The 25569-nt window shown below is 31.0% G+C and overlaps 3 protein-coding genes across 3 annotated transcripts in view; 2 read left to right on the forward strand and 1 right to left on the reverse strand.

The window, feature by feature from the left end:
• HELRODRAFT_110606 (hypothetical protein) overlaps positions 1-3488 on the reverse strand; it is a 4295-nt gene extending 807 nt beyond the window's left edge. The window contains exons 1-8 of the mRNA XM_009016175.1: positions 3378-3488; positions 2323-2465; positions 2157-2213; positions 1925-2091; positions 1612-1722; positions 1324-1515; positions 794-893; positions 356-440 (exon numbers count right to left, since the gene is read on the reverse strand). Coding sequence (XP_009014423.1) covers positions 356-440; positions 794-893; positions 1324-1515; positions 1612-1722; positions 1925-2091; positions 2157-2213; positions 2323-2465; positions 3378-3415 — 893 coding nt within the window. The 5' untranslated portion in view covers positions 3416-3488. The remainder of the gene's footprint in view (positions 1-355; positions 441-793; positions 894-1323; positions 1516-1611; positions 1723-1924; positions 2092-2156; positions 2214-2322; positions 2466-3377) is intronic.
• A 2457-nt stretch (positions 3489-5945) lies between these two features.
• HELRODRAFT_191048 (hypothetical protein) lies at positions 5946-8858 on the forward strand. Its single transcript, XM_009016176.1, has 4 exons — positions 5946-6432; positions 6723-6958; positions 7085-7154; positions 7289-8858. The coding sequence occupies exons 1-4, from the start codon at positions 6177-6179 to the stop codon at positions 8212-8214; spliced, it is 1488 nt and encodes a 495-aa protein (XP_009014424.1). The 5' UTR covers positions 5946-6176; the 3' UTR covers positions 8215-8858.
• Positions 8859-15391: 6533 nt separating this feature from the next.
• On the forward strand, positions 15392-25514 carry HELRODRAFT_191050 (hypothetical protein; the record flags this gene model as incomplete). The annotated part of the gene is made up of 18 exons (XM_009016177.1): positions 15392-16237; positions 16459-16587; positions 16818-17030; positions 17753-17872; positions 18303-18407; positions 18672-18800; positions 19258-19400; positions 19786-19966; positions 20068-20142; positions 20441-20525; positions 20657-20736; positions 21145-21360; positions 21679-21839; positions 22048-22117; positions 22348-22500; positions 22755-22932; positions 24472-24557; positions 25491-25514. The coding sequence occupies 18 exons, from the start codon at positions 15392-15394 to the stop codon at positions 25512-25514; spliced, it is 2994 nt and encodes a 997-aa protein (XP_009014425.1).
• Positions 25515-25569: the final 55 nt, after the last annotated feature.

Raw genomic sequence — 25569 nt, forward strand, 5'->3', positions numbered from 1 at the left:
TTAGTATCATGATCATCAGCGCCATTGCCATCATCATCGATATCATCATCATCATCATCATCATCACCACATTCCCCTGCACACACACACACTCACATATACAACGAAATATCCACATCACGCACGCACACACAGATACAACGAAATATGCAACACAGCGTTTGTTCTTAGGCAAATTACTACTCATTAACATAGATCACATTATGGTTGAGATGAACACACAATTCACATTGTTATATATAGCATAGCGTAATGTTGGCGAACTGTATAAGAAAAGAACAGAAATTAAAAATTGACAAAATTTAATGCATGGTTTGAATGGGATTGTATGTTTGATTGACAGAATGTTTGACCAACCTGGCCGATAATGTGTCTGTTGATGCTGCATTTCGTTTTCTCACGAGACAAGCCGCTGCTCGTTTTCTCGATTCTCAACATATCTTTGGTAGGTTAATTGAATTGAATATTAAAATATCTTTGGTATGTGAATTGCATTGGATGTTAAAATCAGCAATTAGCGTCTAAGCAATGTTGAAATAGCTCAAAAATCTTCACTCTCAATCCTTGTTTGTAAGAAATTTTGAATGGTCATTCTGATGGCTAGCGTAATATTATCTTCATTTCAACTATAACATACAGCAGTAACATAAAAATGTATATAGCAATTTATTATTTTTGAATGAAACTCCAGACTAATTTAAACTATTTAAACAGTCAACCAATTATTGCCTAGATGAGCCTTGCAAATATGACAATCGCATACGAAAATGGAAAAAGAAAGAAGAGCTCACACCTTCCCTGGCGGCAAGTACGTGGGCAATGGTGATGTCATACTGCCTGTTTAGCTGGTTTCTGTACTGTTCAAATGCTGCTTTTATCTTACTTTCTTTTGTCTGCACAGTTGTAAATGTTGGAAGAAGACCATATTTGATTCAATATTGTACTTGAACTCTACTGACTTGCCGGCATAAGAATTTATAGTTATAAATGTTTAAAATTAATTTGCGTTCAATTTAATCAACTCCAACTATATCTAATTATAGTTGATTTATACATAAGTCAATGCGTTTTATAATTACATAAAAAAACATTTTTAATTTTTTTAATTATTTTGTTTATAACAAATTAGTTGAATCAAATCACAAATATGTTATAGCAATCAGGAAGCAAAAATTTAAACATGAGAAATATTCATCAACACCGTCAGCCAGCCAACATGATGGAACTAAACGATACAAGCCAGCCAACATGATATTTATGTAAAACAGAACACAATGATACAAAGCCAGTGTGAAAAAAGATTGACAGACAACATCATTAAACCTTATCAGCCCAGAGAAATGATTGAATGGTGACATCGAGCCTCTCAAGCAGCATGGTTCTTCTCAGCTCATACTCCACCCTCAGAGCCTGATTCATGTAATCCACCTGACTCCACTGCTTGTCCGACAGGGTGGCCTTCAACAGAGGTTTGCTCATGTGTGCCAGTTCAATCTTTGAGATCATTTCTTTTATCTGGTTGAGAAGTATATGAAGTGGAAAATATAAAACTTACCAAATGTTTCAATGTCTAGAACAGTTAAAATTAACATTAGAAAAATGATAACAAACTTTATTTTCGACTTTACTGAAGAGCTGGAAGAACGTGAGGCCTTCAGGTGGTTTGGGGAATGAGAGAGTGATGAGCAGGTCCTTGAGCAGGCAGGCAGCAGATGATTCCTTCTGAAATTCAAATCAATTCGAACAACTCAATATTAATGTCAGCAGTAAACAAGCAAACATTTGTGAGAAACAAAAATGTTACTTAATGTTGCATCAACCAAGTTCATAATACATAGAAATGAATACATAGTTGTACATAGTAATTGAAACAATTAGTCTGAAAAAATTTTTAAGAACACAGAAGCATGTCAACAATTCAGACCAATTCAGGTTTTGAAGTCTTAGGTAGAAGGTGTGGTTTTTCTAGAGCAACAATTCTGCTGGCCTGAAGCTCAGATGTGAGAAAATCTAAGAGGAGTAATTTATTATGCCGACTGGCCAACCTCTCATTTATGGGACCATCTGTTAAGCAACTGTGCACACAACCACCTGTTGTATATTTTTTATAATTTCTAAATGATCATGAAATAATGAGAAAAATTTACTGAAAATACCATATTCTCGCAAAAAACCACTGAGTTCCATATGAAAATGTTCTTCATCAGCAGGACCTGGAAGAAAGGTAGATATTAAATTACAAACAGAATTGAAATTAATAAAAATAGTTTTAAAAAATTAACAAATATATATGAGCAGTAAACATTCAAAGCATCAAATTACCATTAATTGCGGTAACACATTCTTCTAAGCCAACCAACTTTGCAAGTTCATCAGTGAGCCACTGCACAATTTTTGTGAATTCAACTGATAAATTATCACTCAGTACATTCTCCAACTTATCATTGCTGATGACAAGGGAATACCTTGAAAGGAATTATTAATATATAGTTTAAAAACATTCTGAATAATCATTCCACTGAAAGTATTTTAATACTACAGTAATGTAAATACAAATCACTGTTAGAAAAAATAAAATACCATAATAATAGATTAAAATTAGGTAAAGCAGATAAAATTGCAATGAAATATAAAATTATAAAAAGTTGATGTTTATAGCTGCCTTGTTTTAAATGGCAAATTATATTCTAAAAATGAAAAAATAAAAAGTTAATTTATTTATAAAGTAATATGATAATTAAGATCTTGTTTATATATAATCTTGAATAATTTCAAATAAAAATAAATTTGTAAATCAACAAATTATAAGGTATGAAAATTAAACATAGGGAAAAAAAAGAACTTCATTTAAATTTTATTATATAATGATTCCACATGCATGCAATACTGCATGACCTAATAATTAATATACTACCAACTACCAATATGACAAATGTGTGTTGTAACACAAACACATCTCATTGCTCATACTAAACCAGAACTCAAAATTGTACCAAAAAATAAAATGAAAATAGAATAATTTAATTATATGCAGTCTCTTCTTCAGTTATCATAGCTAAAGGTTAAACGTTAGTTAATTGTAAATGTAAATTGAACTTGATTTAAAATTTAAATTTTTATGAAATGAATGAATAATAAATGATTTTTAAACACAGACATAATACTTGGCATGTCATGTGTCACGTCAAATGTCTGCAGTCAGTCAACATGTCATTTCAATTTTCATTCATTTAATAATATTTAACAATAATTAATAATATTAATTAATTATAATTTATTTATTTAAAATATAATAAATAAAATAAAATTAGAAAATTGTTATTAAAATTAAATTGAAACAAAAAATAATATACAATAATTTAAGAAATGCTACTAACTGCAAATTATTCAGCGAAACAATGATGGCCGGCTCCATAAATTCACTGTGTTACTGCGATTTAGTTCCCTAATTTTATTCTCCAACGATGAAACGTTGTCGGCAGATTCAGAGTTGCGTTGCGAAATGTTAGGAGGAGAAAAAAGTGAGACAATGTGGAAGTATAGTGAACAGAAAATAATGGAACAATAAATTATTTTACAATTTATTTGTTTGCTGAACACAATATCTATAAAATAAATTTTAAGTTTAAATATAAACATATAAACGCGTTTCAGCAGAATATACAACTATCTTCACAGTTAAAATTGGGTTTTTTATATAAATAGCTTCGAATGTATTTTCTCTTTCCATAGAAGTGTTTTTATAGTTGATAAGCATGTCTCCAGCTAGACGTAATGAAATTAGTTTGAACTACATTTTGAAATATTAACTAAAAACTGATAACACGTAGACTAGTTTTTCAATTTTTTAGCGTATATGGCGGATCAGAGTGATGATGAAAGAACAAATCATGACATCGTTAAATTTAATCAATTTTTAAGCCAACCAATGAAAGATAATGGCGTGGAAACTGTGCCTGGTTTGAATGATGCTCACATAAGCAAGATGCGATCTCGTGGAATTACTAAGGTACCAAAACAATTTTTGATGTTTTTTGATTATTTGATTAATTTTGTTCAAATGTTTTTAAAAACTGCGTAAGAAGTTTATGAATTCAATGGGTAAAAAATGAAAGTGGCCATCATCATTTTATAATCCAATAGTAATTTTAAATAAATTTTATGTTTAAGTTTTCAGGCTGGATTGGATTTTTGGTAGAAGGGTTCCATGTATCACATAAACAACACATTTTAATTAAAAATTGTCACAAAGCATGGGGCATAGTTATATATATATATATATTTGATAAATGTTGGCATTAATCAATTTAAGCTTGTCTTTTCAGTTTTATTAGGATTTTCCAGAAAGCATGTAATTTATTGAAAATAAAATTATTATTCAAGTTTATCATGAAAATTTATAAAATTGCTGTTATCCAAATTTCTCATGCAGATAGGATTTATTTGATTTTTCACAAATTTAAAATTATATTAAAATAAATGGTTCATTTTATAGGTTTCTCAATGCTCTTCTAATCATCTTTTTTAATAATTACAAATTTACATTTTTGTTGCTGAAACATTTACTGTTGCAGTATTTGCTTTTCGTAGTTTTCATGATTCAATCATTCCATAGTCACACAATATTCATTTAAACATTATAACTAATTATTGACTATATTTGATATAAAATTGTTTTGTTAAATATTTTCAGGCCTATGTTGTGTTTGGTGCCTACTTAGCAGTCAACAAAAACAAAGATGATTTCTATGAATGGATGAAAAAAGCAACCGGTGGAATTGAAAAGCAAGACTTTAAAAAGTGCTATGAAGCCTTAAAAGAATATTCCAAATTTTTTTTGTAATTTGTCAAGCAACCATTTTATTTTGTTAATAAAAAGTTATCTGCATATCAATATTTTTTGTTTCTGAAATTCATTTTAACCATCAGTCCAATCATGTTAGATTCGGTAATAGGTGCATCTGGGTTTCTTTCTGGCACAACTGGCAGTTTGAGAGGCTCTGCCGGATTTGAAACCCTTACTAGACTGCATTCAATTGGCTTGCCAGTTAATTTCTCAGTCATCTGAGCAACATATTTTGAATAAATTTTGAATAAATGTTTTAATTAATATTCCATCTGTAACATCATGCAACTACCTTGTCATACTCTTTCACAAGAAATCCCCACTTTTTGGGCCACTTATGGACGGCGCAGTATCTTTCGTTTTCTATAGACTGGCTGTGTAACGTTTTTGCGAGTTAATTATCTTGTCATGCATGTGATTTAACGTTTATGCCAATGTAACATAAATGACTTACGTTAGAAATAGCTGATGGGAATTATTCATGATTATACTATTCTCTCAGTCAGATTTGAGTCAAACAAAAAATATGACTTTTTATTTTTACTCGAATTTGGCGTCGACTGTTTTAACGTCATATGCAAAGCTTAAAGTAATACTATAATCCTATGACCTATATTACATTCCTTTTTAAAATGATATTTTACAGGCTTTTAAAGTTCGCTTCTGTAATTACATTTAACTTACCAGTTTTTATTGTTAGTGTATACGATTTATAAAATATTTCCGGTTTGCTAATTGAAGTGCTATTGTAATGGTTCTAAATAGTTTTTCCACTCTACAGTCAGTCGATAGTTCATGGCTTCCAAACATGAGAATAAAAATTTAAACGTCTTGCAAAACTACAGCGAATTAATCTTGGTGTGGATTCCAAATTAACAGTCCTCAACCTGAAATTTAGTAAAGGAATTGAGCTATGGTCTTCAAACTTCATTGATTGGCAGATAATTTAAAATTACAATTAAATTCAAATACCATAATTCAAAGTACTATATTCAATTTTCGTGCCTGTGAAATACTTTCACCTTTTACAATCAAACTCCAGGTTTCTATGTATAATAAGCAAAGATATGCTCCATAACGTGGTTTGCAACGTGCGTGAATGATGAGCAATTATTTCAAATATAGGGTTGAGGCGGGTGAGCTTATTCCAAGTATATGATTCTAAAGGTGTTGAAAATTTGAGGAAGATCTTTCCAATTCTTTCCTATTTATATTTAGAACTTAAGCTTACATTTAAACTTTTAAAACTCGAGCTAACTTTTACTTCGTAAAGTAGAATTCGTGTTTTTTCCCCGACATCAACAATGATGATGTGAGATATAGTTTTGAAATGAAATTAGTTTACAATATTATGAATTCTCAACGAAATAGCGCAAACTCTCGACTTGGCATGTCATCAGTTACAAATGGATCCCATTACCACCTGCAGCCCCATCAAGGCCATCACAATCAGCGACTTGATCAACAGCCACGGCCAGCCTCACCGCAACGACCCAGTGCCTCGTCTTCTAGTTTGATTGCATCTTCAAGAACAAATAATTTCAGTAACAACTTAGAGGGTAGATATAGAAATCCAAAGAGAAAAAGTAAAATAAAAGAACATGTTTTAAAATTTAGTTAATTTTTAATTTAATATTTAATAATTTAATTTTATAAGTAAAGTAAAACATAAAAGTAATTTATATATATATAATTAATTAGTTTAGAAATAAAAATGATTCGATAGACAAATGATTTTAAAATTAAATTTAATTAAAAGCTTCAAAATTTCAATTAAAACTACTATGATAGATTAGAGACATTTATTATTGTTTATTTTTTTCGTTTTGTCTATCAAAAGTAATTGTGTTATAATTTATAATGAATTATTTTTAAGATTTTTTCTCTCAAAGAAAATGGAATATTGATGAAGCTGGCCAATGTTCTACAAGGAATAATATTGACTTGAACAGTAATAATAGCACAGCTATAACCGTAGCAACATACAATATTCTGTCACAAAACCTCTTGGTGAGACATCCCGAACTATATGAAGGCTGTGAGGAATATAATTTGAATTGGGTGAACAGAAGAAAACTCATTTTTGAAGAAATTGATAGATATCAGCCAGATGTAAGTATTCACATTTACAATTTGCGTATTTGTTAATTAGCTTTGATTGGTTCAACTGATAAACAAAATGTAATACTCACACTTTTATTTTGATGTTTCATTCACCGTAATTCAAATGAATTGCAGATTCTTTGCTTGCAAGAAGTTCATCACATGCATTATGAAATGTGCATCAACAGTCAAATGATTCAAAGAGGTAACCTCTAAATCTAAACTTTTTCAATTATTTTTCTAAAAAAAACTTGCTATCACATAATTTTGTTTTAAAGTTAAATTAATAAATCAGTAACAATAATAATCAATACCTAAAATCATAAACTATTCAAACAGGCTTTAGAGGTATTTATATGAAAAGGCCTGGAGTAGACAATGAAGATGGATGTGCCATATACTACAAGGAATGCATCTTCCAAATGGTTGATTACCAGAATATAAATTATCAAGTTTATGATGGCAGTTGTGAAACTAGATCTAATGTCGGACAGATTGTCGTTTTGAGGAATCATACAGTTAAAAATAAACAGAATTCTTACATCTGTGTAGCTAACACTCATTTCTTATATAATCCTAATCGAGGAGATGTCAAGCTAACACAAGCTTCTATCATGTTGGCCGAGTTAGAAAAATACGCAAACAAATATCGCATTCCATTTCAGGGGAGCTGGATCAAATGTCCTATAATTTTTTGTGGGGACTTTAATCTTCTACCAAACAGCGATTTGTATTTATTTCTGTGTAGAGGCACGCTACAGATTGATGGCCTGTACAGCCATGCAATTTCTGGCTTATCAAAATCAAGGTATTCACAGGATTTATTAGAGAACTGCACATTTCTGCCATCTCAAATATCCAAAAAATGCCAATTCATCACAAAGCAGAATAAGTACAATGCAAATGAAGATAATCCACCAAACATACTTTCTCATAATCTTAGCCTAACATCTGTTTATCCACATGTTGTTAAGGTTTATGATAGGACCAACGAGAATTCCAGTTTCAAGTTGGAAGATGAATTTACATCAAGTCATTTGAATGAAAGTCCAAAAAATCTTGATTACATGTTATATTCTGTCATCGACAAAGAATGTTCATTTCATAATGATAGGTTGTTAACTAATGTAAAACAATTTGGGCCACTGAAGTTGTTAGGCTGGTTTCAAGCACCAACTGCCGCTGATGATATTGGACCTTTGCCAAACGATTTCAATGGATCCGACCACGTCATGCTTGTCGCCAGGTTCCTGCATACGACTTGAAATTTTATTACAACACTAATCCTTACCATCAGATCACCGTTTTTAAAATCTATTCTTGAATAAACCGTTTTCAATTCTTTTTATGTTCAAATTGTGATTGTAACATTTTTATTATGGATTATTTTATTCAAATAAAAATGTACAAATATAAATAGTCCAATAAATTTTGTTACAATTATGTTAAAATGTTCTGTATAACATTCTACGAAAGCATTTAAACTTTCCTTGGATATTTTCGTGCTGTACATTTGTTGTGAGACTGGAGGATGGGATGACTTATTTCTCCTCTATGTATTTACGTACATGATTCTTTGAATGATTGAATGTATCTAATCCAATATGATTTTCGTTCGGGGCATGTTCATTGAAAGTTGTCTGAATAATTTTTCGTTACCTACCTCCCTCTCTTTGCGGTTTATATTTGTAACAATCTTCCATTGAAATAAATCCAAAGAATTTAGGCATTTCGATTTTTGAACTATTTGATTGTTCAACGTTACCTAGGATTGTTAATTTTAGTTTTTAATTGGTTTCGTGCAAAAATTAATGTTATGGGAATTTATGATTACAAATAGTTTTGTTATGGAGATGGTTTATATAACTTTTGACACGAAATGAACTTGGTGCAAAGAATATAAATTCTTAAATAAACAAAAATTGTATTTACTTTGAAACATTTGAATAATAAATGCTAGGCAAATCTCCAAGTGTACGTAGATGTAAGCACTAGATGATTATTTTATAACTCTTAGAGAACGAAAATTTATCGCCAGCTAGTAGCAGCTTGAAATACAATGATATAGTTTTACCTTCGTTGCTTCTGTGTCTGCAGTAACATGCACCACCAGATTATTCAAGTTGTTTAATTCAGCCAGCATGTCAATTATAGATGTCGTAATTGGGAAGTTAATCAAACCCAGGTGTTTCAAACTTTTATTGGAGATTTCGTTTGAAAATAATTCTATTACAAATAATGGTATCAGAATGAAAAGTATAAAAATGTATACATACGATTTTAATGATTTGAAGAAATGCTTCAGACGACTAGGATCGGCACTGTTTTCATTTTGAATGGAATCACTTTGAGAGCACAGTCTCAAGCTTTGAAGACTTATGCAGTGACTCAAATTCTCTAAAACCTTATGAAAATGTGTTAATTGACAATTTCGTTTCTATATTTACTAATCTAATCCAGTAAATAAAAAATATCATATCAGAGAGTTAAAGACTGACCCATTTTTGCCAACCATAGCAATAACCAAATTCAAAAAAATGGAGATTTGAGAGGCATTTGAGGCATTCTAGACTGTTTTCTTTTAAATATGCTACCGTGGTCAAACTCTGAAATTTTGAAAAAAATCTTTGTTTAGTTTTTCAAAATGTCTATTTCTAAAATGGAATTTTTAGAAATCTGTCCAACCAGTGCTTGTAAGTTTTGTAATGAAGAGATATTTTCAAAAGATGTTATTTGGAAGGTGCGGTTGCTATTTATCTTCAAGACTTTTAGGCTTTTTGATTGCAACATCCAGCTCATGTCAAGTTCAACGCAGGATTCTCTTGACTGCTGACGACTGGAATTAAATATTTTACAACGTGATTATCTAGCTTTTCAACGTAACACTGATGTGATACATGATTTATTCATTAGTATCATTGTTTGATACAATTAACATGCGGCAGCAGCACTGACTTTCGTGAAGAGGAATCATGAGGATTATTTTCGACGGCTTTTATGGAGCAAGTCAGACCTTGGATGTGCTCAAGAGAAGGGCGAGACGTGAACACGCGTAATACGTCCACGCTACACAAACCCAAATCAACAAATTTTAAAAATTTCAACTTCTCCATTGCGTTAGCAACGCTTGACCAGTATGTCATTGGTGAGACATTCGTTGAAATTTGTAGGCCATCGAAATTCTGCGGGGAAATGAATGGTGCAACACATCAGCATCATATACAACAAATTAAATCAATCAACAAGTCATAATATAATTCTTTACATATCTGCAAAAACCAAATAACTAAGAAAAATATAATTAGAAGAGGTCACACAAATTGTAAACAAATTTTACTGTAAGATAACTGACTATGTATCTGGTTGATCGCCTGTTTAAGAAATCAGCTGCCTCATCCCACTTCCTAATGCTCAAGTCTTTCAATTTAACACCATCCCACTGTCGTAAATAATTCCAATAACAACAAACATAGTATTTAAATGGATCAATAACATTAACAACTTCATATTTGAATAGGTTGATTACATTAACAACACCTAGAATGAGTATTAACAAAACAAAAGATTTTTTCATATGACATCACTGCAGTGATAACACTTTTTGAATTTCAAAAACGTTGAAATATAAAAATTTGTTCACCGTTTTAGAACATAATAATTATTTTGCAATAAACGAAAAATATCAATATAATTAAACATGAATACACGCGTGTTCACAAGCATATATTAGGTGTAAATTTTAAAAAATACTTGATAAACTAAAAAATTGAAATACCAGAGATTGATGAAGAGAGGCCTTCCTCCATAACTTGCAAGTCATTGAAACTGACACTAAATCTTTCACTGTCAGATACTTGAAAATCTTCAACAGTAACTTGAGTTCAATGCAAGATTTGTTAAAATTCCTGAGAAACTTGTTCATTACTACTCTCTTATCAACACTTGTGTAGATGCCATCATCATGAAGTTGGTGAAATGTTTTTGCTGCAATTACTCTCGCTGCTGTTGATGATCGTGACAATGCTAATGTTGATGAAGAGGAACATAATAATACTGATTTTGAGGAAAAGGAAACTGCTGCTGTGAATGGTTCTGGAACTGCTGCTGCTGTGGATGATGCTGGAACTGCTGCTGACGACATCACAAAACTTGTTTCATTGGATTTTGCATCCTTTCTTTGAAAAACTCTTTCATGTTTTATCTTGCAGATGAATTTATTTAGTGTGTGCATTTTAAATGGCTTCATAAACAAATTAATTTCATTCAGATTCTAAAAAAAACTGGTTAGCTTATAAAAAGTTAAAAATCCACATACTTCAGATTTTTTGTTTGTTTTGCATCTGAAAATGAAATACAACAAATAACAAAGTTAGATAAATAAATATTTATCATAAATTGTTTTGGTTGAATATAAATAACAATCTTACATTTTAGGCTTTTGAGACTCATTTGAGACCCTTGATTTTCGTTTGCCAGCATATCTAACTATTTCAAATGGTTCGTAGTTTAGTTTTATTTTAGAGAATGTGAAACAGGATGATGTTAATTCGCTTGTCTGACTTTTCACTTGAGTTGAGGAAAATATAAAATGTATAACTATTCATTCTTTAATATTTTAATAATAAATAATGGTAATGACCATAAAAGCTTACAATAATTGTTTATTTCAATGCTAGATCTCTGTAAAAAAAAATAAAAATTATATTTTATACTTTATTTTCTAAAAGAAATAATTTTATTAAAAAAATTTTTTTTTATAAAAATTGTTTGAACAGCCAACCAACCAATTTTTTTTTATCAGGAGTGTAATAGTAAACATCTAATTTAGGCTTTTCTTTTTCACTTGTGTTCCTGTATACAACCTCTCTTTTCCATCCTTATTTGGTTTAAAAAAAACTTCAAATCAATTCAATTTGATTTTTTAAATACAAATAAAATAAATAATGATCAATTTAAGTTTTATTTTTAGACAAAATTAAGGTAAAGCATAAGTAAAAACTCTATTCTATTACTTACTGTTTACTATAATCATAATCCAATAAATGGTTATGAAAAATGGTTTGAAAAAAGTACAGTATAATTAAAATTATTACAATATATTAATTACAATAGACAGCTATATACAAATTCATCCAAAATTATAAAAACAAACATTTTATTACATATAAAAAAAAGTGAATAGTGAATGAACAAATTGATAATGATCTTAAAATTAATGCTTTGGTCAGAATTATTCAATACAAAAAGCTTTTTTTGACCAAATTATATTAAATTCAAATTTTTAAATTATGGTTAAAAATTGCTTGTAAAAAAAACAGAATTTTATAAAAAAAAAAATTTTCATTCATTTTATAAAAAAAATGAATTTAAAACTGATATTTTGTCGTGCATTGAGTTCTTCGCATAAAAATCTGGTGATCATCATTGATCAACAAAGCATCAAAGAGAATTGTTAATTAAATTTAATTTTAAAATCACCATGGTAGAAAGGCTTCATCATCTGCTGATCATCTGTCTGCCAATCATTCATTCTTTTGCTCAATTTTCAACTTAGTAAAGAAGATAAAAAGCAAGACTTAAAAAACAAAATTCGAACTTTAGAAAACTTTTAGAAAATAATTATAAAAATAGCTAAAATCTTATAAACTTTGATTAAAACAACACATAAATTAAAAATAAGTCCAAGAAAAAATGTTTTTTGAGAGTTTACTTTTAACCTGGTGTTGTGCTAACATGGATATATCCATGGATGCTAACAATTTAAAAATACATAATTTACTCTGGTCAATCAATTTTCAATGAGTTCAATTAGCCAATTAATTAATCAATCATTTAATCTATCAATCATTCAAGTAGTTTATAAAGCGCTATTTTCGCGTTGTCCAACAGCAACAGCGCTCCTCAATTATTATTATTGTTATATTATCATATTATTATATTATTATTATTATTATTACTTTTATTATTATTGATTTACTCTACTAGCATTCCTCAGAGGATTTAACTGTGATTCATTAAATGCTTTGTTGAAAAAATAACTTTTTAACTCTCGTCTAAAGTTATTTAATGAAACAGTGCTTCAATGTTTTTTGATGATCGTTCCATATTTTTGGCAGAGCAGCCTGCAAACATCTGTTACCCAGTTTTGTTCTAGCCCTTGCAATGTCATCCTTTTTGACGAAACCGAACGCAATATCCCACATCAACTTCAGTTCTCTAGCAAAACACCTCCTTCAAATGTTTGGGACCATAACCATGTACGCAATCATGTCATCTTAAATTTTATTCGTTCCCCAATCGGCAACCAGTGGAGACTTTCCAAACACTTTGTGATGTGATCACGCCTACCGAAACCAATGACCAATCTGGCGGCAGCGGTTTGGATTTGTTGAACTTTATTTACCACTACTGCGCCGCACCAGCAACAACGAATTGCAATAATACAATCTAGACAGTACCAAAGTCACCACCAAACTAGTGAAAATATCATCTAAAAGACATTTCTTGACCAAATAAAATCTTCGTAGCTGTAAAAAGCAATTAGCATTAAGTTAGCCAAGTGAGGCAACGTCGTCAAAGCACTGTAAAACACCACACCGAAGTTCTTGACTTTATCAGCTGAGATCAACCTATTACCCAATATATCAAAAATCACATCTACTAGTAAGGATAAAGCTTTCCTAGAGCCAAACCATATCAAGTTCGTCTTGTCAAGGTTTAGCTTCAAACTTTTGAGTCTTAATCAATTTTTCACATTAATAATGCACCTAGTTAAACTATCAGAGATAGCTTGAGCATCTTTCACCAGACCTGCAGCATAGCTTTGTAGGTCATCCGCATACATGTGAATACTCAAATCAAGATCATAAATCAAACCCGGTAACCCAGACGCATACATGATAAATAATATTGTACCTAGCTCTGATCCCTGTGGTACACCTGTTTGCATTTCCATCTCATCAAACACCAAACCATCAAAACATACCTTTTGTAACAAATTCACAACCCGTCAAATATGATGTAAATCAATCGAGCACCACACTACCAATACCAAACCTGACCGAAATTTTTTTTTTAAATTCCACAAACAGACAGATCTTAATATCTACTCTGAACTTTGGAATTGATGGAGAAGTAGTTAGAGAAGGAGGTAGAGGGTTTCAGAGAAAATGGCCAGAAAAAGCAAATGCAGATTTAGCATAAAAGTGTTTAACAGTAGTTAAGAAGTAAAAACGAGAAGACGATCGTAAACCGTGGCGTTTAGGTTTAATAATTATATCTTTTAGTACTTATGAAATATTTAAGATTGAGATTAGTACATTAATGTGCTAATTTTAAAATTATTGTATACTTCAAGGTAGCCAGTGTAAAAGAACAAGATATAGAAATACATGAGGCAATAAAGATAGAGGCACGAGCAACTAAACGAGCAGCAGAGTAAAAAGCTTTTCTTAAAGGATAGAGTGTGGAATCAGGAAGACCATAGCAGAGCGAGTTACAATAATCAATCCTATATAAAATTAGAAGAAATAACATGTAGGAAACGGAGAAGAGTAGGGCCGTCAAGAATAAACAAAATATTTTTATTCTACGTAGATGAAAGTAAGAACTTTCAGCTGTACTAATTATTTGAGAGAAAACAGACACGCTAAAACTGAAGATAAAGCAAAGGCAGCGAGATTTACGAGAAAAATCAAGTCTTAAAATCTATGACGTTCTAAGTTTAAAATAAACATTAAGAATAAAGATTAATATCGATTTTTAACGCCAAAATTTGGAAATTTATGGTGAAGTTGGAATAAGAAAAAATACAAAAAATTTAGTTTTCTTGAATAATATCCGAAACAATTTTTTGGTTTTCTATTGTATAGTGATCTTTATGAGAGAAGCTTAGTTATTTTAAATGCCTAGTTAGATAGTTGATCATCCAACCATCTATCGTTCTATTGTTATGGTTATGGCTGCTGTATTTTTTTTAGTAGATATGTAAGAAGTAAGCTTTATCTAAAAAAAACCACTAATTAATAAATTCTCATACCGACAAATTTTTGTACTCGTGTTCACGTCTGTCATTTTATTCACGTCATTTTGTAAACATTTGATTGAACTTTGGTTTAAAATTTTAATTTAACCAACTTAAAAAAGGTTTTTTTAATCAAATTTAAATTTAAAAAACTTAATTTAACATTCAGCAATAAAGTTTTTTTAATTTTAATTTAATATTTATAATTTTAAAATAAAAGTGGTTTTTATATTTTAAAACAACTTAAGATTAAATAGATGTTGAGATAAATATGATTTATTAATTTGATTTTGAATTTTCATTTAACTTTGCATTTTAAAAATTAAAATATAATTAGTGATAAAACTTTATAAATAATAAATTAAATTAATAGCAAATTAATGTCATCTTCTGCATTAGTGCTTCACAATAATAATGACATGGAACAATCTTTGCTTGGTTCATGTGACCAACAGTCCAGGGATGTGCTCTCTACACTGAGCTTCTCAGAGAATAAATTAATAAATCGACCAGATTATGAAAGTGATGAACTTGATAACAATGAAATTATTGATCAAATGCAGTTGATGCACGATGACAAAAGCATCAACCACCAAAATACATCATTATTGGATGATGGCAACCAATATAAAAGGGTTAACAACCATGGAGGACGAATTAGTGACTGCAATGAGGATGCCTTGATGAGCGACATTACCATTGAGTTAATGATGAGTTCGACCTCAACTGATAACTTGAAATCTTGTTCAGCTAATTTAAACTTTCAGGTTTGTAATTCAACATCTAAAAATGGAACACGATTTTTTTCAGATAATGAAGCATTAGAAAAAACATCAAGTTTATGTGAGAATGTTCTGCTGCATGATGCAAAGCACAGTAGCCAGTTTGATGATGTTAATTTAGAATCTAATGATGCCAAACAGGATCGAGACAGTACATCTGATGATGATTTGTTGAATGAACTGGAAAGAGTTGTGTTAGGAAATTTGGCTGAACCAGCTTCAACTCTACATAGCTCCAACATTTACAACTCTGGTAACAATATTGACATGAGTGTATCTGAATCATCAAGCGACATATCTATCAATTTATCAGCTCAGTCAACAGCAGTTAAAGATCTTGAAACTCTAACCAAAAAATACAATGCCCTCATGATGAGATTAAATCACACTACAGAGGAAAGAAAGAGCCTGGAGATTGTTAACATCAACTTGGAAAGGAAAATTGATGTGATGGTCAAGAATCATGAGATGGAACAAAAAGAAGTGAGCTTCAGTTGTTTAGAATAATTCACATGTCTGATTCATTTATATTGATAACAATATTACATTTAGTAATATCCTAAGTAAAGATACATTTTTGCATCACATAAAAAGTTAATTCATGTATGTATGTTTTTATTGCTTCATGTCATGGTATTTAAGATTTGGGTTGGTTCACACACACATTACACCTACTAATATAAATTAACTTATGGTTTCCATAGTTACAAGATCGCTTAATTGAGCAAGATCGAAGTTTTGAAGAATTGAAAGAGAAGTTGATGAGACAGCTGACATTATGTAAGAAGGACAACTTTGACAGCAGTCAGGACCATCTGCTGCAACTAGATTTGGTAAGTCTTAATATGGAAGGGAATGTTTTGCTGTTTTGTTTTTTTGTTGTTTCGTTTACTAGTTGTTTCATTTGCTTGTTGTTTCATTTGCTTGTTGTTTCATTCTTGTTCATTGTAAATTTTAACATATTATATTTCATATTTTATTATTTCTTTCTGTAATTTATAACAATTATTATTATTTTATTGGTTTTTTATTTGCTAATATTTTGTAACATTTTTCCTGTAAGATGAACAAGAAACTGGATGAAGCAAGGAGAGAGAAGGATGAAGTCGTGGTGAGATTTGCACAGGCAGAACAGAAAAACATGGAGTTGCTGGAGAGAGCGCAGAAAGCCGAGAACAAAGTGAAAGAGTGGGCGAAGGAGAGGGAGACTGCCCTGGCCAGGTGGAAGGTCATGAAGGAGGAGAACAAGAGGGCATTTGATATCTGTGATGTCCAGGTGATGATGTTGATGCTGCTGCTGATGATGGTAGTATAGATGTGAGGATAATGTGTCAGGTTTTGCTATAGGAAAGGATTGTTTCTACACTGCCTTTAGCAAATTTGTCTGTGTTGATTATGATTGAGTAATAGAGATTTATTATTAATAACCGAAGAGAGTACATGTTCACGTTTAAATTGCAGTGCTGTGCAATAACCAGCATCAATTTTTTCAAATTCAAAGTCTATTTTTTTATCAAATGCTGTTTTTTTTCACATGCAATATCATGAAGTTCAACTTTCAAAACTTGTGTTGACACTTTGGTTAACTCTTTGGAGGCATATCCTAAAAATGTAATTATTAACTTATAAAAGTTGTTCATTGGATCAATATAAATTTTGAGTGAATGTCTAATTTATAGTCGTTGATTGCTGGATGAACCATGAACGACTTTTGTCTATCGATTATGAATTGTTGTCCTATTAAAATTAACTCACAGCCATGATACTTCTCAAACTTTACTGAACCTTTGTCTTTATTGATGATAGTTTATTCCTTTTTTTCTCCAAAGTTGTATGTTAAAACAGCAATGTACTTCAATTTACATCAAAACTTCCATCATTTTAAATGCTGTTCTGATGTTTTATGTACGCACTTTAGTTGTTTACTATTTATTATTGCATTTTATTGCATTGCTATAAAGTTGAAAGTCAAATCAAATGTTGATTTGTGTGTTGCAGAAAGCAGAAATCTTGCAGTTAAAGAAAGAAAATGAGAAATTGAAGGAAGCTGAGTCATCCTGTGATGTTAAGATAAAATGGCACATGAACAAATTGAAAACAGAACAAGACAGCCACAAGGTTAGTTTTTTTGTTTTGTAGTTTCAGAACTTGAAAATATGTTTTCATTTTTTTATTATTATATATATTAATCACATTTTGTTGAAACTATTTTTTCTATTGGTTTGTTTATTTTTCTGGACACAGGTTTTTGTTTATAATATTTTATGTTGAATACATTTCTTGTGATGGCCTTAAATCTATATGCCTGTGTTAAAAAGTTGTAAACGTTGAAAAATCTTGTAAAAATGTTCACATGAAGTAGCTAGTAAAGTGGCAGCTTAGGTAATAATTTAAAATAAGCAGTGAACCTGCATATAGGACAGATCCAATGTTGATAATAGACATATACATAATTGGCTGCAGGTCTCGTGTGCACTGTAAATGTAAATATGTGTGAACATTTGAGCCTGTCTTAAAAATTAATGCGCACGTTAATGTACACAAACAGGAGACAGTCACAAAGTTGTCTGATTCCACAAATTTGGTGAATGAATTGAAGAATGAAGCTACCATCCTATCAGAAACAGTTCGAAATATGTTCAATGTTCTTAAGGTGACGTCATCTTTTTTCCAATTTTTAACTTTTATCTTCTATTCATCTAAAATTTTTTATGATTTCCTACATTCAACCTTCATTGTTGTTACATTTATTTTCCCACAATTCTTTTTTACGCAAACTTTTTCACCTGTTGTTGAATATTTTATTTGTTGTTGGTTGTCACTTTTGTATACACGTGTGCGGGGGCGCACACGCACACACTCATCGCAGTTACACACATTATAATCACACACACACGCACACACAATCACATAACAGGAGCTTTTCCCTCAACAAACAATTGCGCAATTGGCCTCTCTACCAAAAATCGACGTTACTAATTTATGCCAAGCCTTCCAATCCATTAAGAAGGATCTGATGACTTTGCTCTGGAAGCAGAAGGAAATTGTTTCAGAAATGAAGACGTACAAAGATAAGGTGGCTGGTTTATTTTTTGATTGTTCATTGCTTGTTGATTGATTGATTGATTGATTGATTGATTGATTGATTGGTTGATTGATTGATTGATTGATTGATTGATTGATTGATTGATTGATTGATTGATTGATTGATTGATTGATTGATTGATTGATCGATTGATCGATTGATCGATTGGTTGATTGGTTGGTTGTTTGTTGGTTATTGATTGATCAGTTGTTCATTTTGATTAACTTGTGAGTTTGTTTTTTGGCTGCTTTAGATGGTCTGGTTGATTAATTGTTTATGTATTAGGATGAGAATTCAGTACCTAGTTTTACTTATTATTTCAAATTGTTACCGCCGCTCACACCCCATCAATATACCAATCATTCACTCATCCGAAAATTCGACCAACCAACCAACCACACAACCACCACACAACCAGATCCACTGTTTGGAACTGGAGCACAAGACTCAGCAAGAGGAGGTGACCTCATTACATCAGCAACTGACTGTGCAGCGTGAGAACAACACTGACTTGCAGCATAAGATCAGTGAGCTACAGAACATGGGAGATGACTATGCAAGGTCGAATTTTGTCATTTTTTTAATGTTCATATTTGATATACTGAACAATTATTTGTTTATTCAGACGGTAAATATTATCGTATAAAGTTAATTGACTCAATTAGGAATATGTATTAGGTCGTTATTATTCAAATTGCTTTTGCAATCAGTGCGTCACAATCTGCATATAGGTATATTTTATATATAAATATATTTTAATCATACCGGTTTTTATAAATGAAAACTTTTCATAAAGAAAAGTTATGGTCAAATACACATTTGTAATTGTTAGAAAAATATACACACCAAATATGGACAAACAGTTGTCTCTATAAAATGATTTTTACCCTAGCTTATCATCAGTGTGGATTAAACTTTTATTGAAAAACAACTTCTAAATAAACAGATTGAAGTCAGAACTGAGCACAGCAACTGTCAGATTGTCGGAACTGGAGTCATCCCATGCAGACCTTACCAATGAGCTGGCACTAAGCAAGTTGAGGGAGGATGAAAACTTGAAGTTCAACAGCAAATTATCGCAAATCAATTCTGAATTGCAGGCATCGCGTGACAAGATGGAGGTTGAAGTTAGTGGTGATGTGCTTAGTGGCCGTATGATTGATTGATTTCACAGTCCTCATCAGAATTTCAATTATTTTAATAATCGTCTTCATGCAATTGTACCTAGTTGGAATTTGCCACAAAGAATTTGACATTACTTGAAGAGAAATGTTCCTCACTGGATGAACAAGTTAAAGAGCTGGTATGTGCGATGTCTATCTAATTTTTATTTCTGTACTTTTTTTCATTAATTGACTTCCAACCAATGAGTCTGGTAATTTTTGTTGTCAAATATGGTCTATTTATTTTTTAATTAGCTAATATTATTCTATCTAACTGTATAAATATAGTTGTAAGTGTATGTTGTATGTTTTATATTAGCTCCTTTATTTTTTCCTTTTTTGATTTTGTTAAAATGTGTTGTCTTGTATGTATATCTTGTTATTTTCCACTTGTTTTTGGTCTAAATCACCCTCGCCATCCCCATCCAATAATTTCAGATGATCGCAAAGGAGAGATTGAATTCTGATCATGTGACACAGATAGAAGAACTGAAAGTGAAACTGGAGGAATCCCAAGCAAAAGGTGATGGCGATGACGATGATGATGTCGGTGATGATGATGTCGTTGCGTTTATATTATCAAAAATAAAATTATTATAATTCTATTAACGGTTGTAAAAAGTTATTGTTATGATTATTTTTTTTATTTTGCAGTCGAGGCTCTGAATTTGAAATTGAAGGAGATTGAGGATGACATGAAGATAAGCACTAGAAAGCACAATGCAATCATTAAGGTTACTTTAGTTATTTAGCTAGTAATCTATGCATTCATTCATCTATCCATTCATTCATCATCAGAGTGAGTAATTTTTGTCTTAATTGATTTATGATATACACTAAGTCATCATCTAGTCTATTAATTTGCCGTTACCTCTTTTTATATTCCATCGTCAATTACTTTTCTTCTATTTGTCTTATTATTATTTATTTTATTCTAGCATATTTTATTTTTCATGTTTTATCATTTATCTTCCTCACTTTTTGTATTTATTTTCTCACTTATTTGTTTAATTTTGTTTCACTGCCTTGCATGTTGTTACAGTTTCTGCGTCTGTCAGATCCTGATTTTTAAAGAATAATAAAAAAAAAAAAAATTATACAGTTATAACATAATGAATAGAAGGTTGAATGTGACATAACAGGACTTAAGAAGACAGTTGCAAAGTCGAAGGCCTATAAATGGAGCTGAAGAATTTTCACAAAATGGCAAACTTGGGGATAGGGACAACAACTCTTTGTGCTCCTGGCGTTCTCATGGTGGGTCTTCACTTTCATTGGATGCCATAACTGCCAATCAAACGGTTTCTTCTCCACCTATCGTCCAATCAAATCATTCTAAGCATGGGACTTCTAATGAGGTGATTTGGCAACCTAGAATTCTAGTTTTAGTCTTGTTATGCATAATTTTCGCCTGTGAAGTGCTAAGTGAATGATTTATTCTCAAGTGGTAGTTTTGCTTTATCACTTATCTATGGTTTTATTTCTTGATACATTGGTATATTACCTGTAGCGACTTTTGTTCTTTGGAGTTATTATTTAAAATTCACGACTGGAGTTGCTTAATCAAACTACAGCAGCAGCAGGATAATTCGTCAACAAGCAAGTCAACATCACTGACGAACCCAGCAACAACGGCAACCACATCGACAACAGCAGCACCATCAACATCACAGCAGCAGCAGCAGTTACAGCAGCCAGCAAATTTTAATAACGTTGAGAACAGTGTCGATGAAAGGATCCAGCAACTGCAACAACATCTGAGGAGGAAGGCTGGAAGAATTGAGTTCTTGAAGGAACATGTGGCACAGCTGACTGAGGAATTGCATAGAAAATCCAAGTATTTGCCATTTCTAACATTCTTTTAAATTTCTACTTGGAGATCCATTTAAGAATAAACCTAATCTCGCTGTATTATTATTTTTTGCCAGTATACTAGTTTTTAAAACATCACTATGCTGTATATATAAAAGTGTTTCCAGAGATTATTTACTATTTAAAATTGCGTTACCTTATCAATTTTCATTTGTTAATTATTATTATTTAAGGATAATTAGGGAATATGCAATAAGAGTCGATGCAGCATCTTTGGTGCCAGAGTCTTCGGACAGGAATAAAGTGAGTTGAGTTGCTTGAACAAAAAACATTGAAACCACAGATATTTTCTCACACACATCCATCAAACCGATCATCTTACCACAAGCACCCACCCAGTCAATTCATACATATCTCTAACGTGCGTTATATTTGTTCACTTCAACTTTCTAATTAAACCACACACACCACACACACACAGACACACACATGCACACAGACAGACATACACATACACTCGCACACATACACAGGCCCTGCTTGCTAGCAAGGGTGGTACAACAATGGCATCCATTTTCGGCTCCAACCACACTGATGGCTCCATGTCCATGGCACTCTCTATTGAAATCAACAGGAAGCTGCAAGCTCTTGTCGAGGACACACTCTTGAAAAATATTAAACTTAAGGTTGCTGCAGAGCGATGATGATAGTGACGATGTTGATTGAATTTGATGATGAAGATGATGATGAAGATGATGAGGATGACGTGGATTAATATAATGACTATGTAACATTTGTTATTTCCTATTATGGATGTAGAATTCATGTTGGCCATCTTATGAAAATTTTTATATGATGTTGGCAATGATGTTTATCATATGATGAAGAAAAATAATGTTTTTTTATTTATTTAGTTATTTATTTATTTAAATAATTGCAGGAATGCATGGACACACTGGGACAGGAAATAGATTGGCTAACCAAAGATAACAAATCTCTCAGGGCCCAACTCAGCAACCTGGAGAAGAATCTGGCAGACGATAATAACAGAGATTTGGCTACCAACGGAAATAGCACTAACAATTGCGTTCAAGATGATGACATCGTTAAAGATGAAGGTGGGACTTCGACAAAAAAACATCAAACGTCAACTAATGCGACAAGGAATGCAAACAATCCTCATGCTAAGTGCACATCAACAACATCATCGACAACCAATCAGACTGTAATAACACTAGCAACTGCTAGAAATTCATCCAATTCTTTAACGTCCGTTTCAACTGTCTTAACAAACTACGCAGACAATACAACTACAAGACCATCTTTTACATCTTCACCATCATCAGCGAAAGTAACAACAACGTTATCTTCCTCGTCAATTCCTACAACAACATCAACAAAAACAACAAATATGCTTGCTGACATAGACGCTTGATATTTTTATTTAATTTTCAATTATTTTATTATTTCAATACGTGTCACATATTATTTATACTTTTTTTTAGATTTCGAGTTTTTGTAAAAAAATTTTTAGCAGTTCACGCGCAAACGCATACTCGTGTTTGAGCGCGCGTTTGCAGCAAATTATTTACAATAATATTGCTACTATATTATACGTTGTTGTAATTTTTTGGTAGGCATGATTTCATGTTTGTGAAATACTCTTGTACAATAGGGTTATTATGCACAAAGATATGCGTCTGTCTATCTGATTTTTTTTGCTTGTTCATTTGTCTGTTGTCTGATAGTTTGTCTGTAGACTCTTTGAAAGTATCAGATTGCATATCATGTATGATAGATAGCATGATGTTGTTTTGTATCCATTAATCAATGTTTCTTTCTCATATACCATTGTTTGATTTTTCGTTCATTTGTAAACTCTAAATGTTCGTTGATTTAGGCATTTTCTTTTTTACTTTTTCCTAGTTGTAAATTAAATTATTTTTCAATTTTTTTTTAATTTGTGTGAATTAACTTCTGATATGTCGTGATTATTTATAGTATTTAAATTTTATTTTTCATCAGTACCACAAAATTGCTTTCTTCCTATTTATTCCATTTTTTATTTATTTCATTTCATTTCCGTTACGTTCTACGCTTTCTGTAATTTAAAAATAGTCGCTCCGTTCAGTTAAATTAAATTGAATTGTAAATGTCCAATAACAATGACAATATATAAAATGATCGGATGATGTGCTGATATTTTATTAGTTTGTCTGTACTTTCATTCATTCATTCATTTATTCATTCATTTATTCATTCATTCATTTTTTTATCCATCAATCAATTTTCTCTATCCATTCAGTGTCTGTTTATCTTCCAACCATCCATCATTTAAATATTTATGACGTCACGTTGCTTAGTAACATCCATATTAAAATCTTCTACTGCAGTATAGTTCAACTATATCCTTATTGGTTGGGTGATTGGTCGATTGATCAATTACTTAGCTGATTGATTGATCTTTCACTTTACTGGTTGTTTGATTGATTGGATTGGTTGCGGTTATCTGTAGTGTATTTTTGTACGAACTGGAGTATTTCGGTTGCTATGATTATTCCTTCTTATTATTATTTTTTCATTATTATTCCTATTATTATTCCTTATTGTCACACTCGTTGTTTACTATTCATCATTTATTATGTTGTTACAAACAGTATTGAGCACATGTAGAAAGTTGATCGTAACATTTTTTGTACACAAGTTTCAACGCCATTATATATTTTCCTTGCACTTAGAAAAAGTTAGCCGAAAATTAAAGGCAGACCTTCATTATTCATTCATTCAATGTTCTATTACCTGATTAATTACATTAACGAATTAACTATAAAATGGATGTAAAAATTGGGAATTGTTTGTCAATTGAAATCACACGAACCTGCACTCATTAATCTGGATGAATTAATTTTAAGATTTTTGTCCTCTAACAGATTTTTCCTACGTAACTTTATATTTTATTGTATTATTCGTTTATATACTCATTAACCCATCATTCAGCACATCATTTAAGATGTCCAATACATATACATATTCATTATTTCTTATTACGTTTTTGTTTATTTGTACATATTTGTATTAGTTGTGAACGTAATAAATTAATGTAAGCATCATATACGTGCTCAGTTCACGTACGCAACACACTTAGACGCATCTTCGTCTTCATTTGTACATATACTTATTTTTAATTTTATTTTTGTTATATTTCATTATTCAAGCATTTGATAAAATAAACATATTATCTATACAATTGATAAAGGAAAATTGTAGAACGTTTTCAACAGTTTTCCAAAAATTACCAAAATAAAGTAAATTTTAAATGAAACCGCAGAAAAATGTTTAAAACGAGCCAACAGTCTTTGACTATGTAACTCTTAAATTACGTTTTACGCGATTGTTTTAAATTTTTGCACCTTGCGATAAGTCTGAAAACTGATTTTTAAATGTATTTCCAGTAAATGATGATCGGTTATTTTTTAACACCGCTAATTTATTTATTAAAAGCATTTCTCAAAAAACGTGAACAAAAAGTTATAAATTGTATATAGCAAAGTATTCAACAAATGACACAATCAGCAATGAGGTAAAAATTATGCAGCCGTGTCTCAAATTTAAAAAGAAACAATTGTGAAGAAAGATTAATAACCATATCACATTAGAAAAAACAAATCAAATTTAGAAATCAGTGACTATCAAGTTGTGAAAGTAATATATATTCTAAGTCTTTCAAATAAAAGTTATTCAACATAATTATTTCA

The sequence above is a fragment of the Helobdella robusta genome (genome assembly GCF_000326865.2).
Source record: "Helobdella robusta unplaced genomic scaffold HELROscaffold_17, whole genome shotgun sequence".
In the NCBI taxonomy this organism is placed as follows: Eukaryota; Metazoa; Annelida; class Clitellata; order Rhynchobdellida; family Glossiphoniidae; genus Helobdella; species Helobdella robusta.

Bases quoted from the DNA above. Each gene is read 5' to 3' on its own strand.
- HELRODRAFT_191048 (XM_009016176.1), top strand. From the start codon at position 6,177: ATGAAATTAGTTTACAATATTATGAATTCTCAACGAAATAGCGCAAAC. The intron at 6,433-6,722 runs GTAAAATAAAAG...ATTATTTTTAAG, and splicing joins TAGAAATCCAAAGAGAAAAA to ATTTTTTCTCTCAAAGAAAA. The intron at 6,959-7,084 runs GTAAGTATTCAC...AATGAATTGCAG, and splicing joins TTGATAGATATCAGCCAGAT to ATTCTTTGCTTGCAAGAAGT.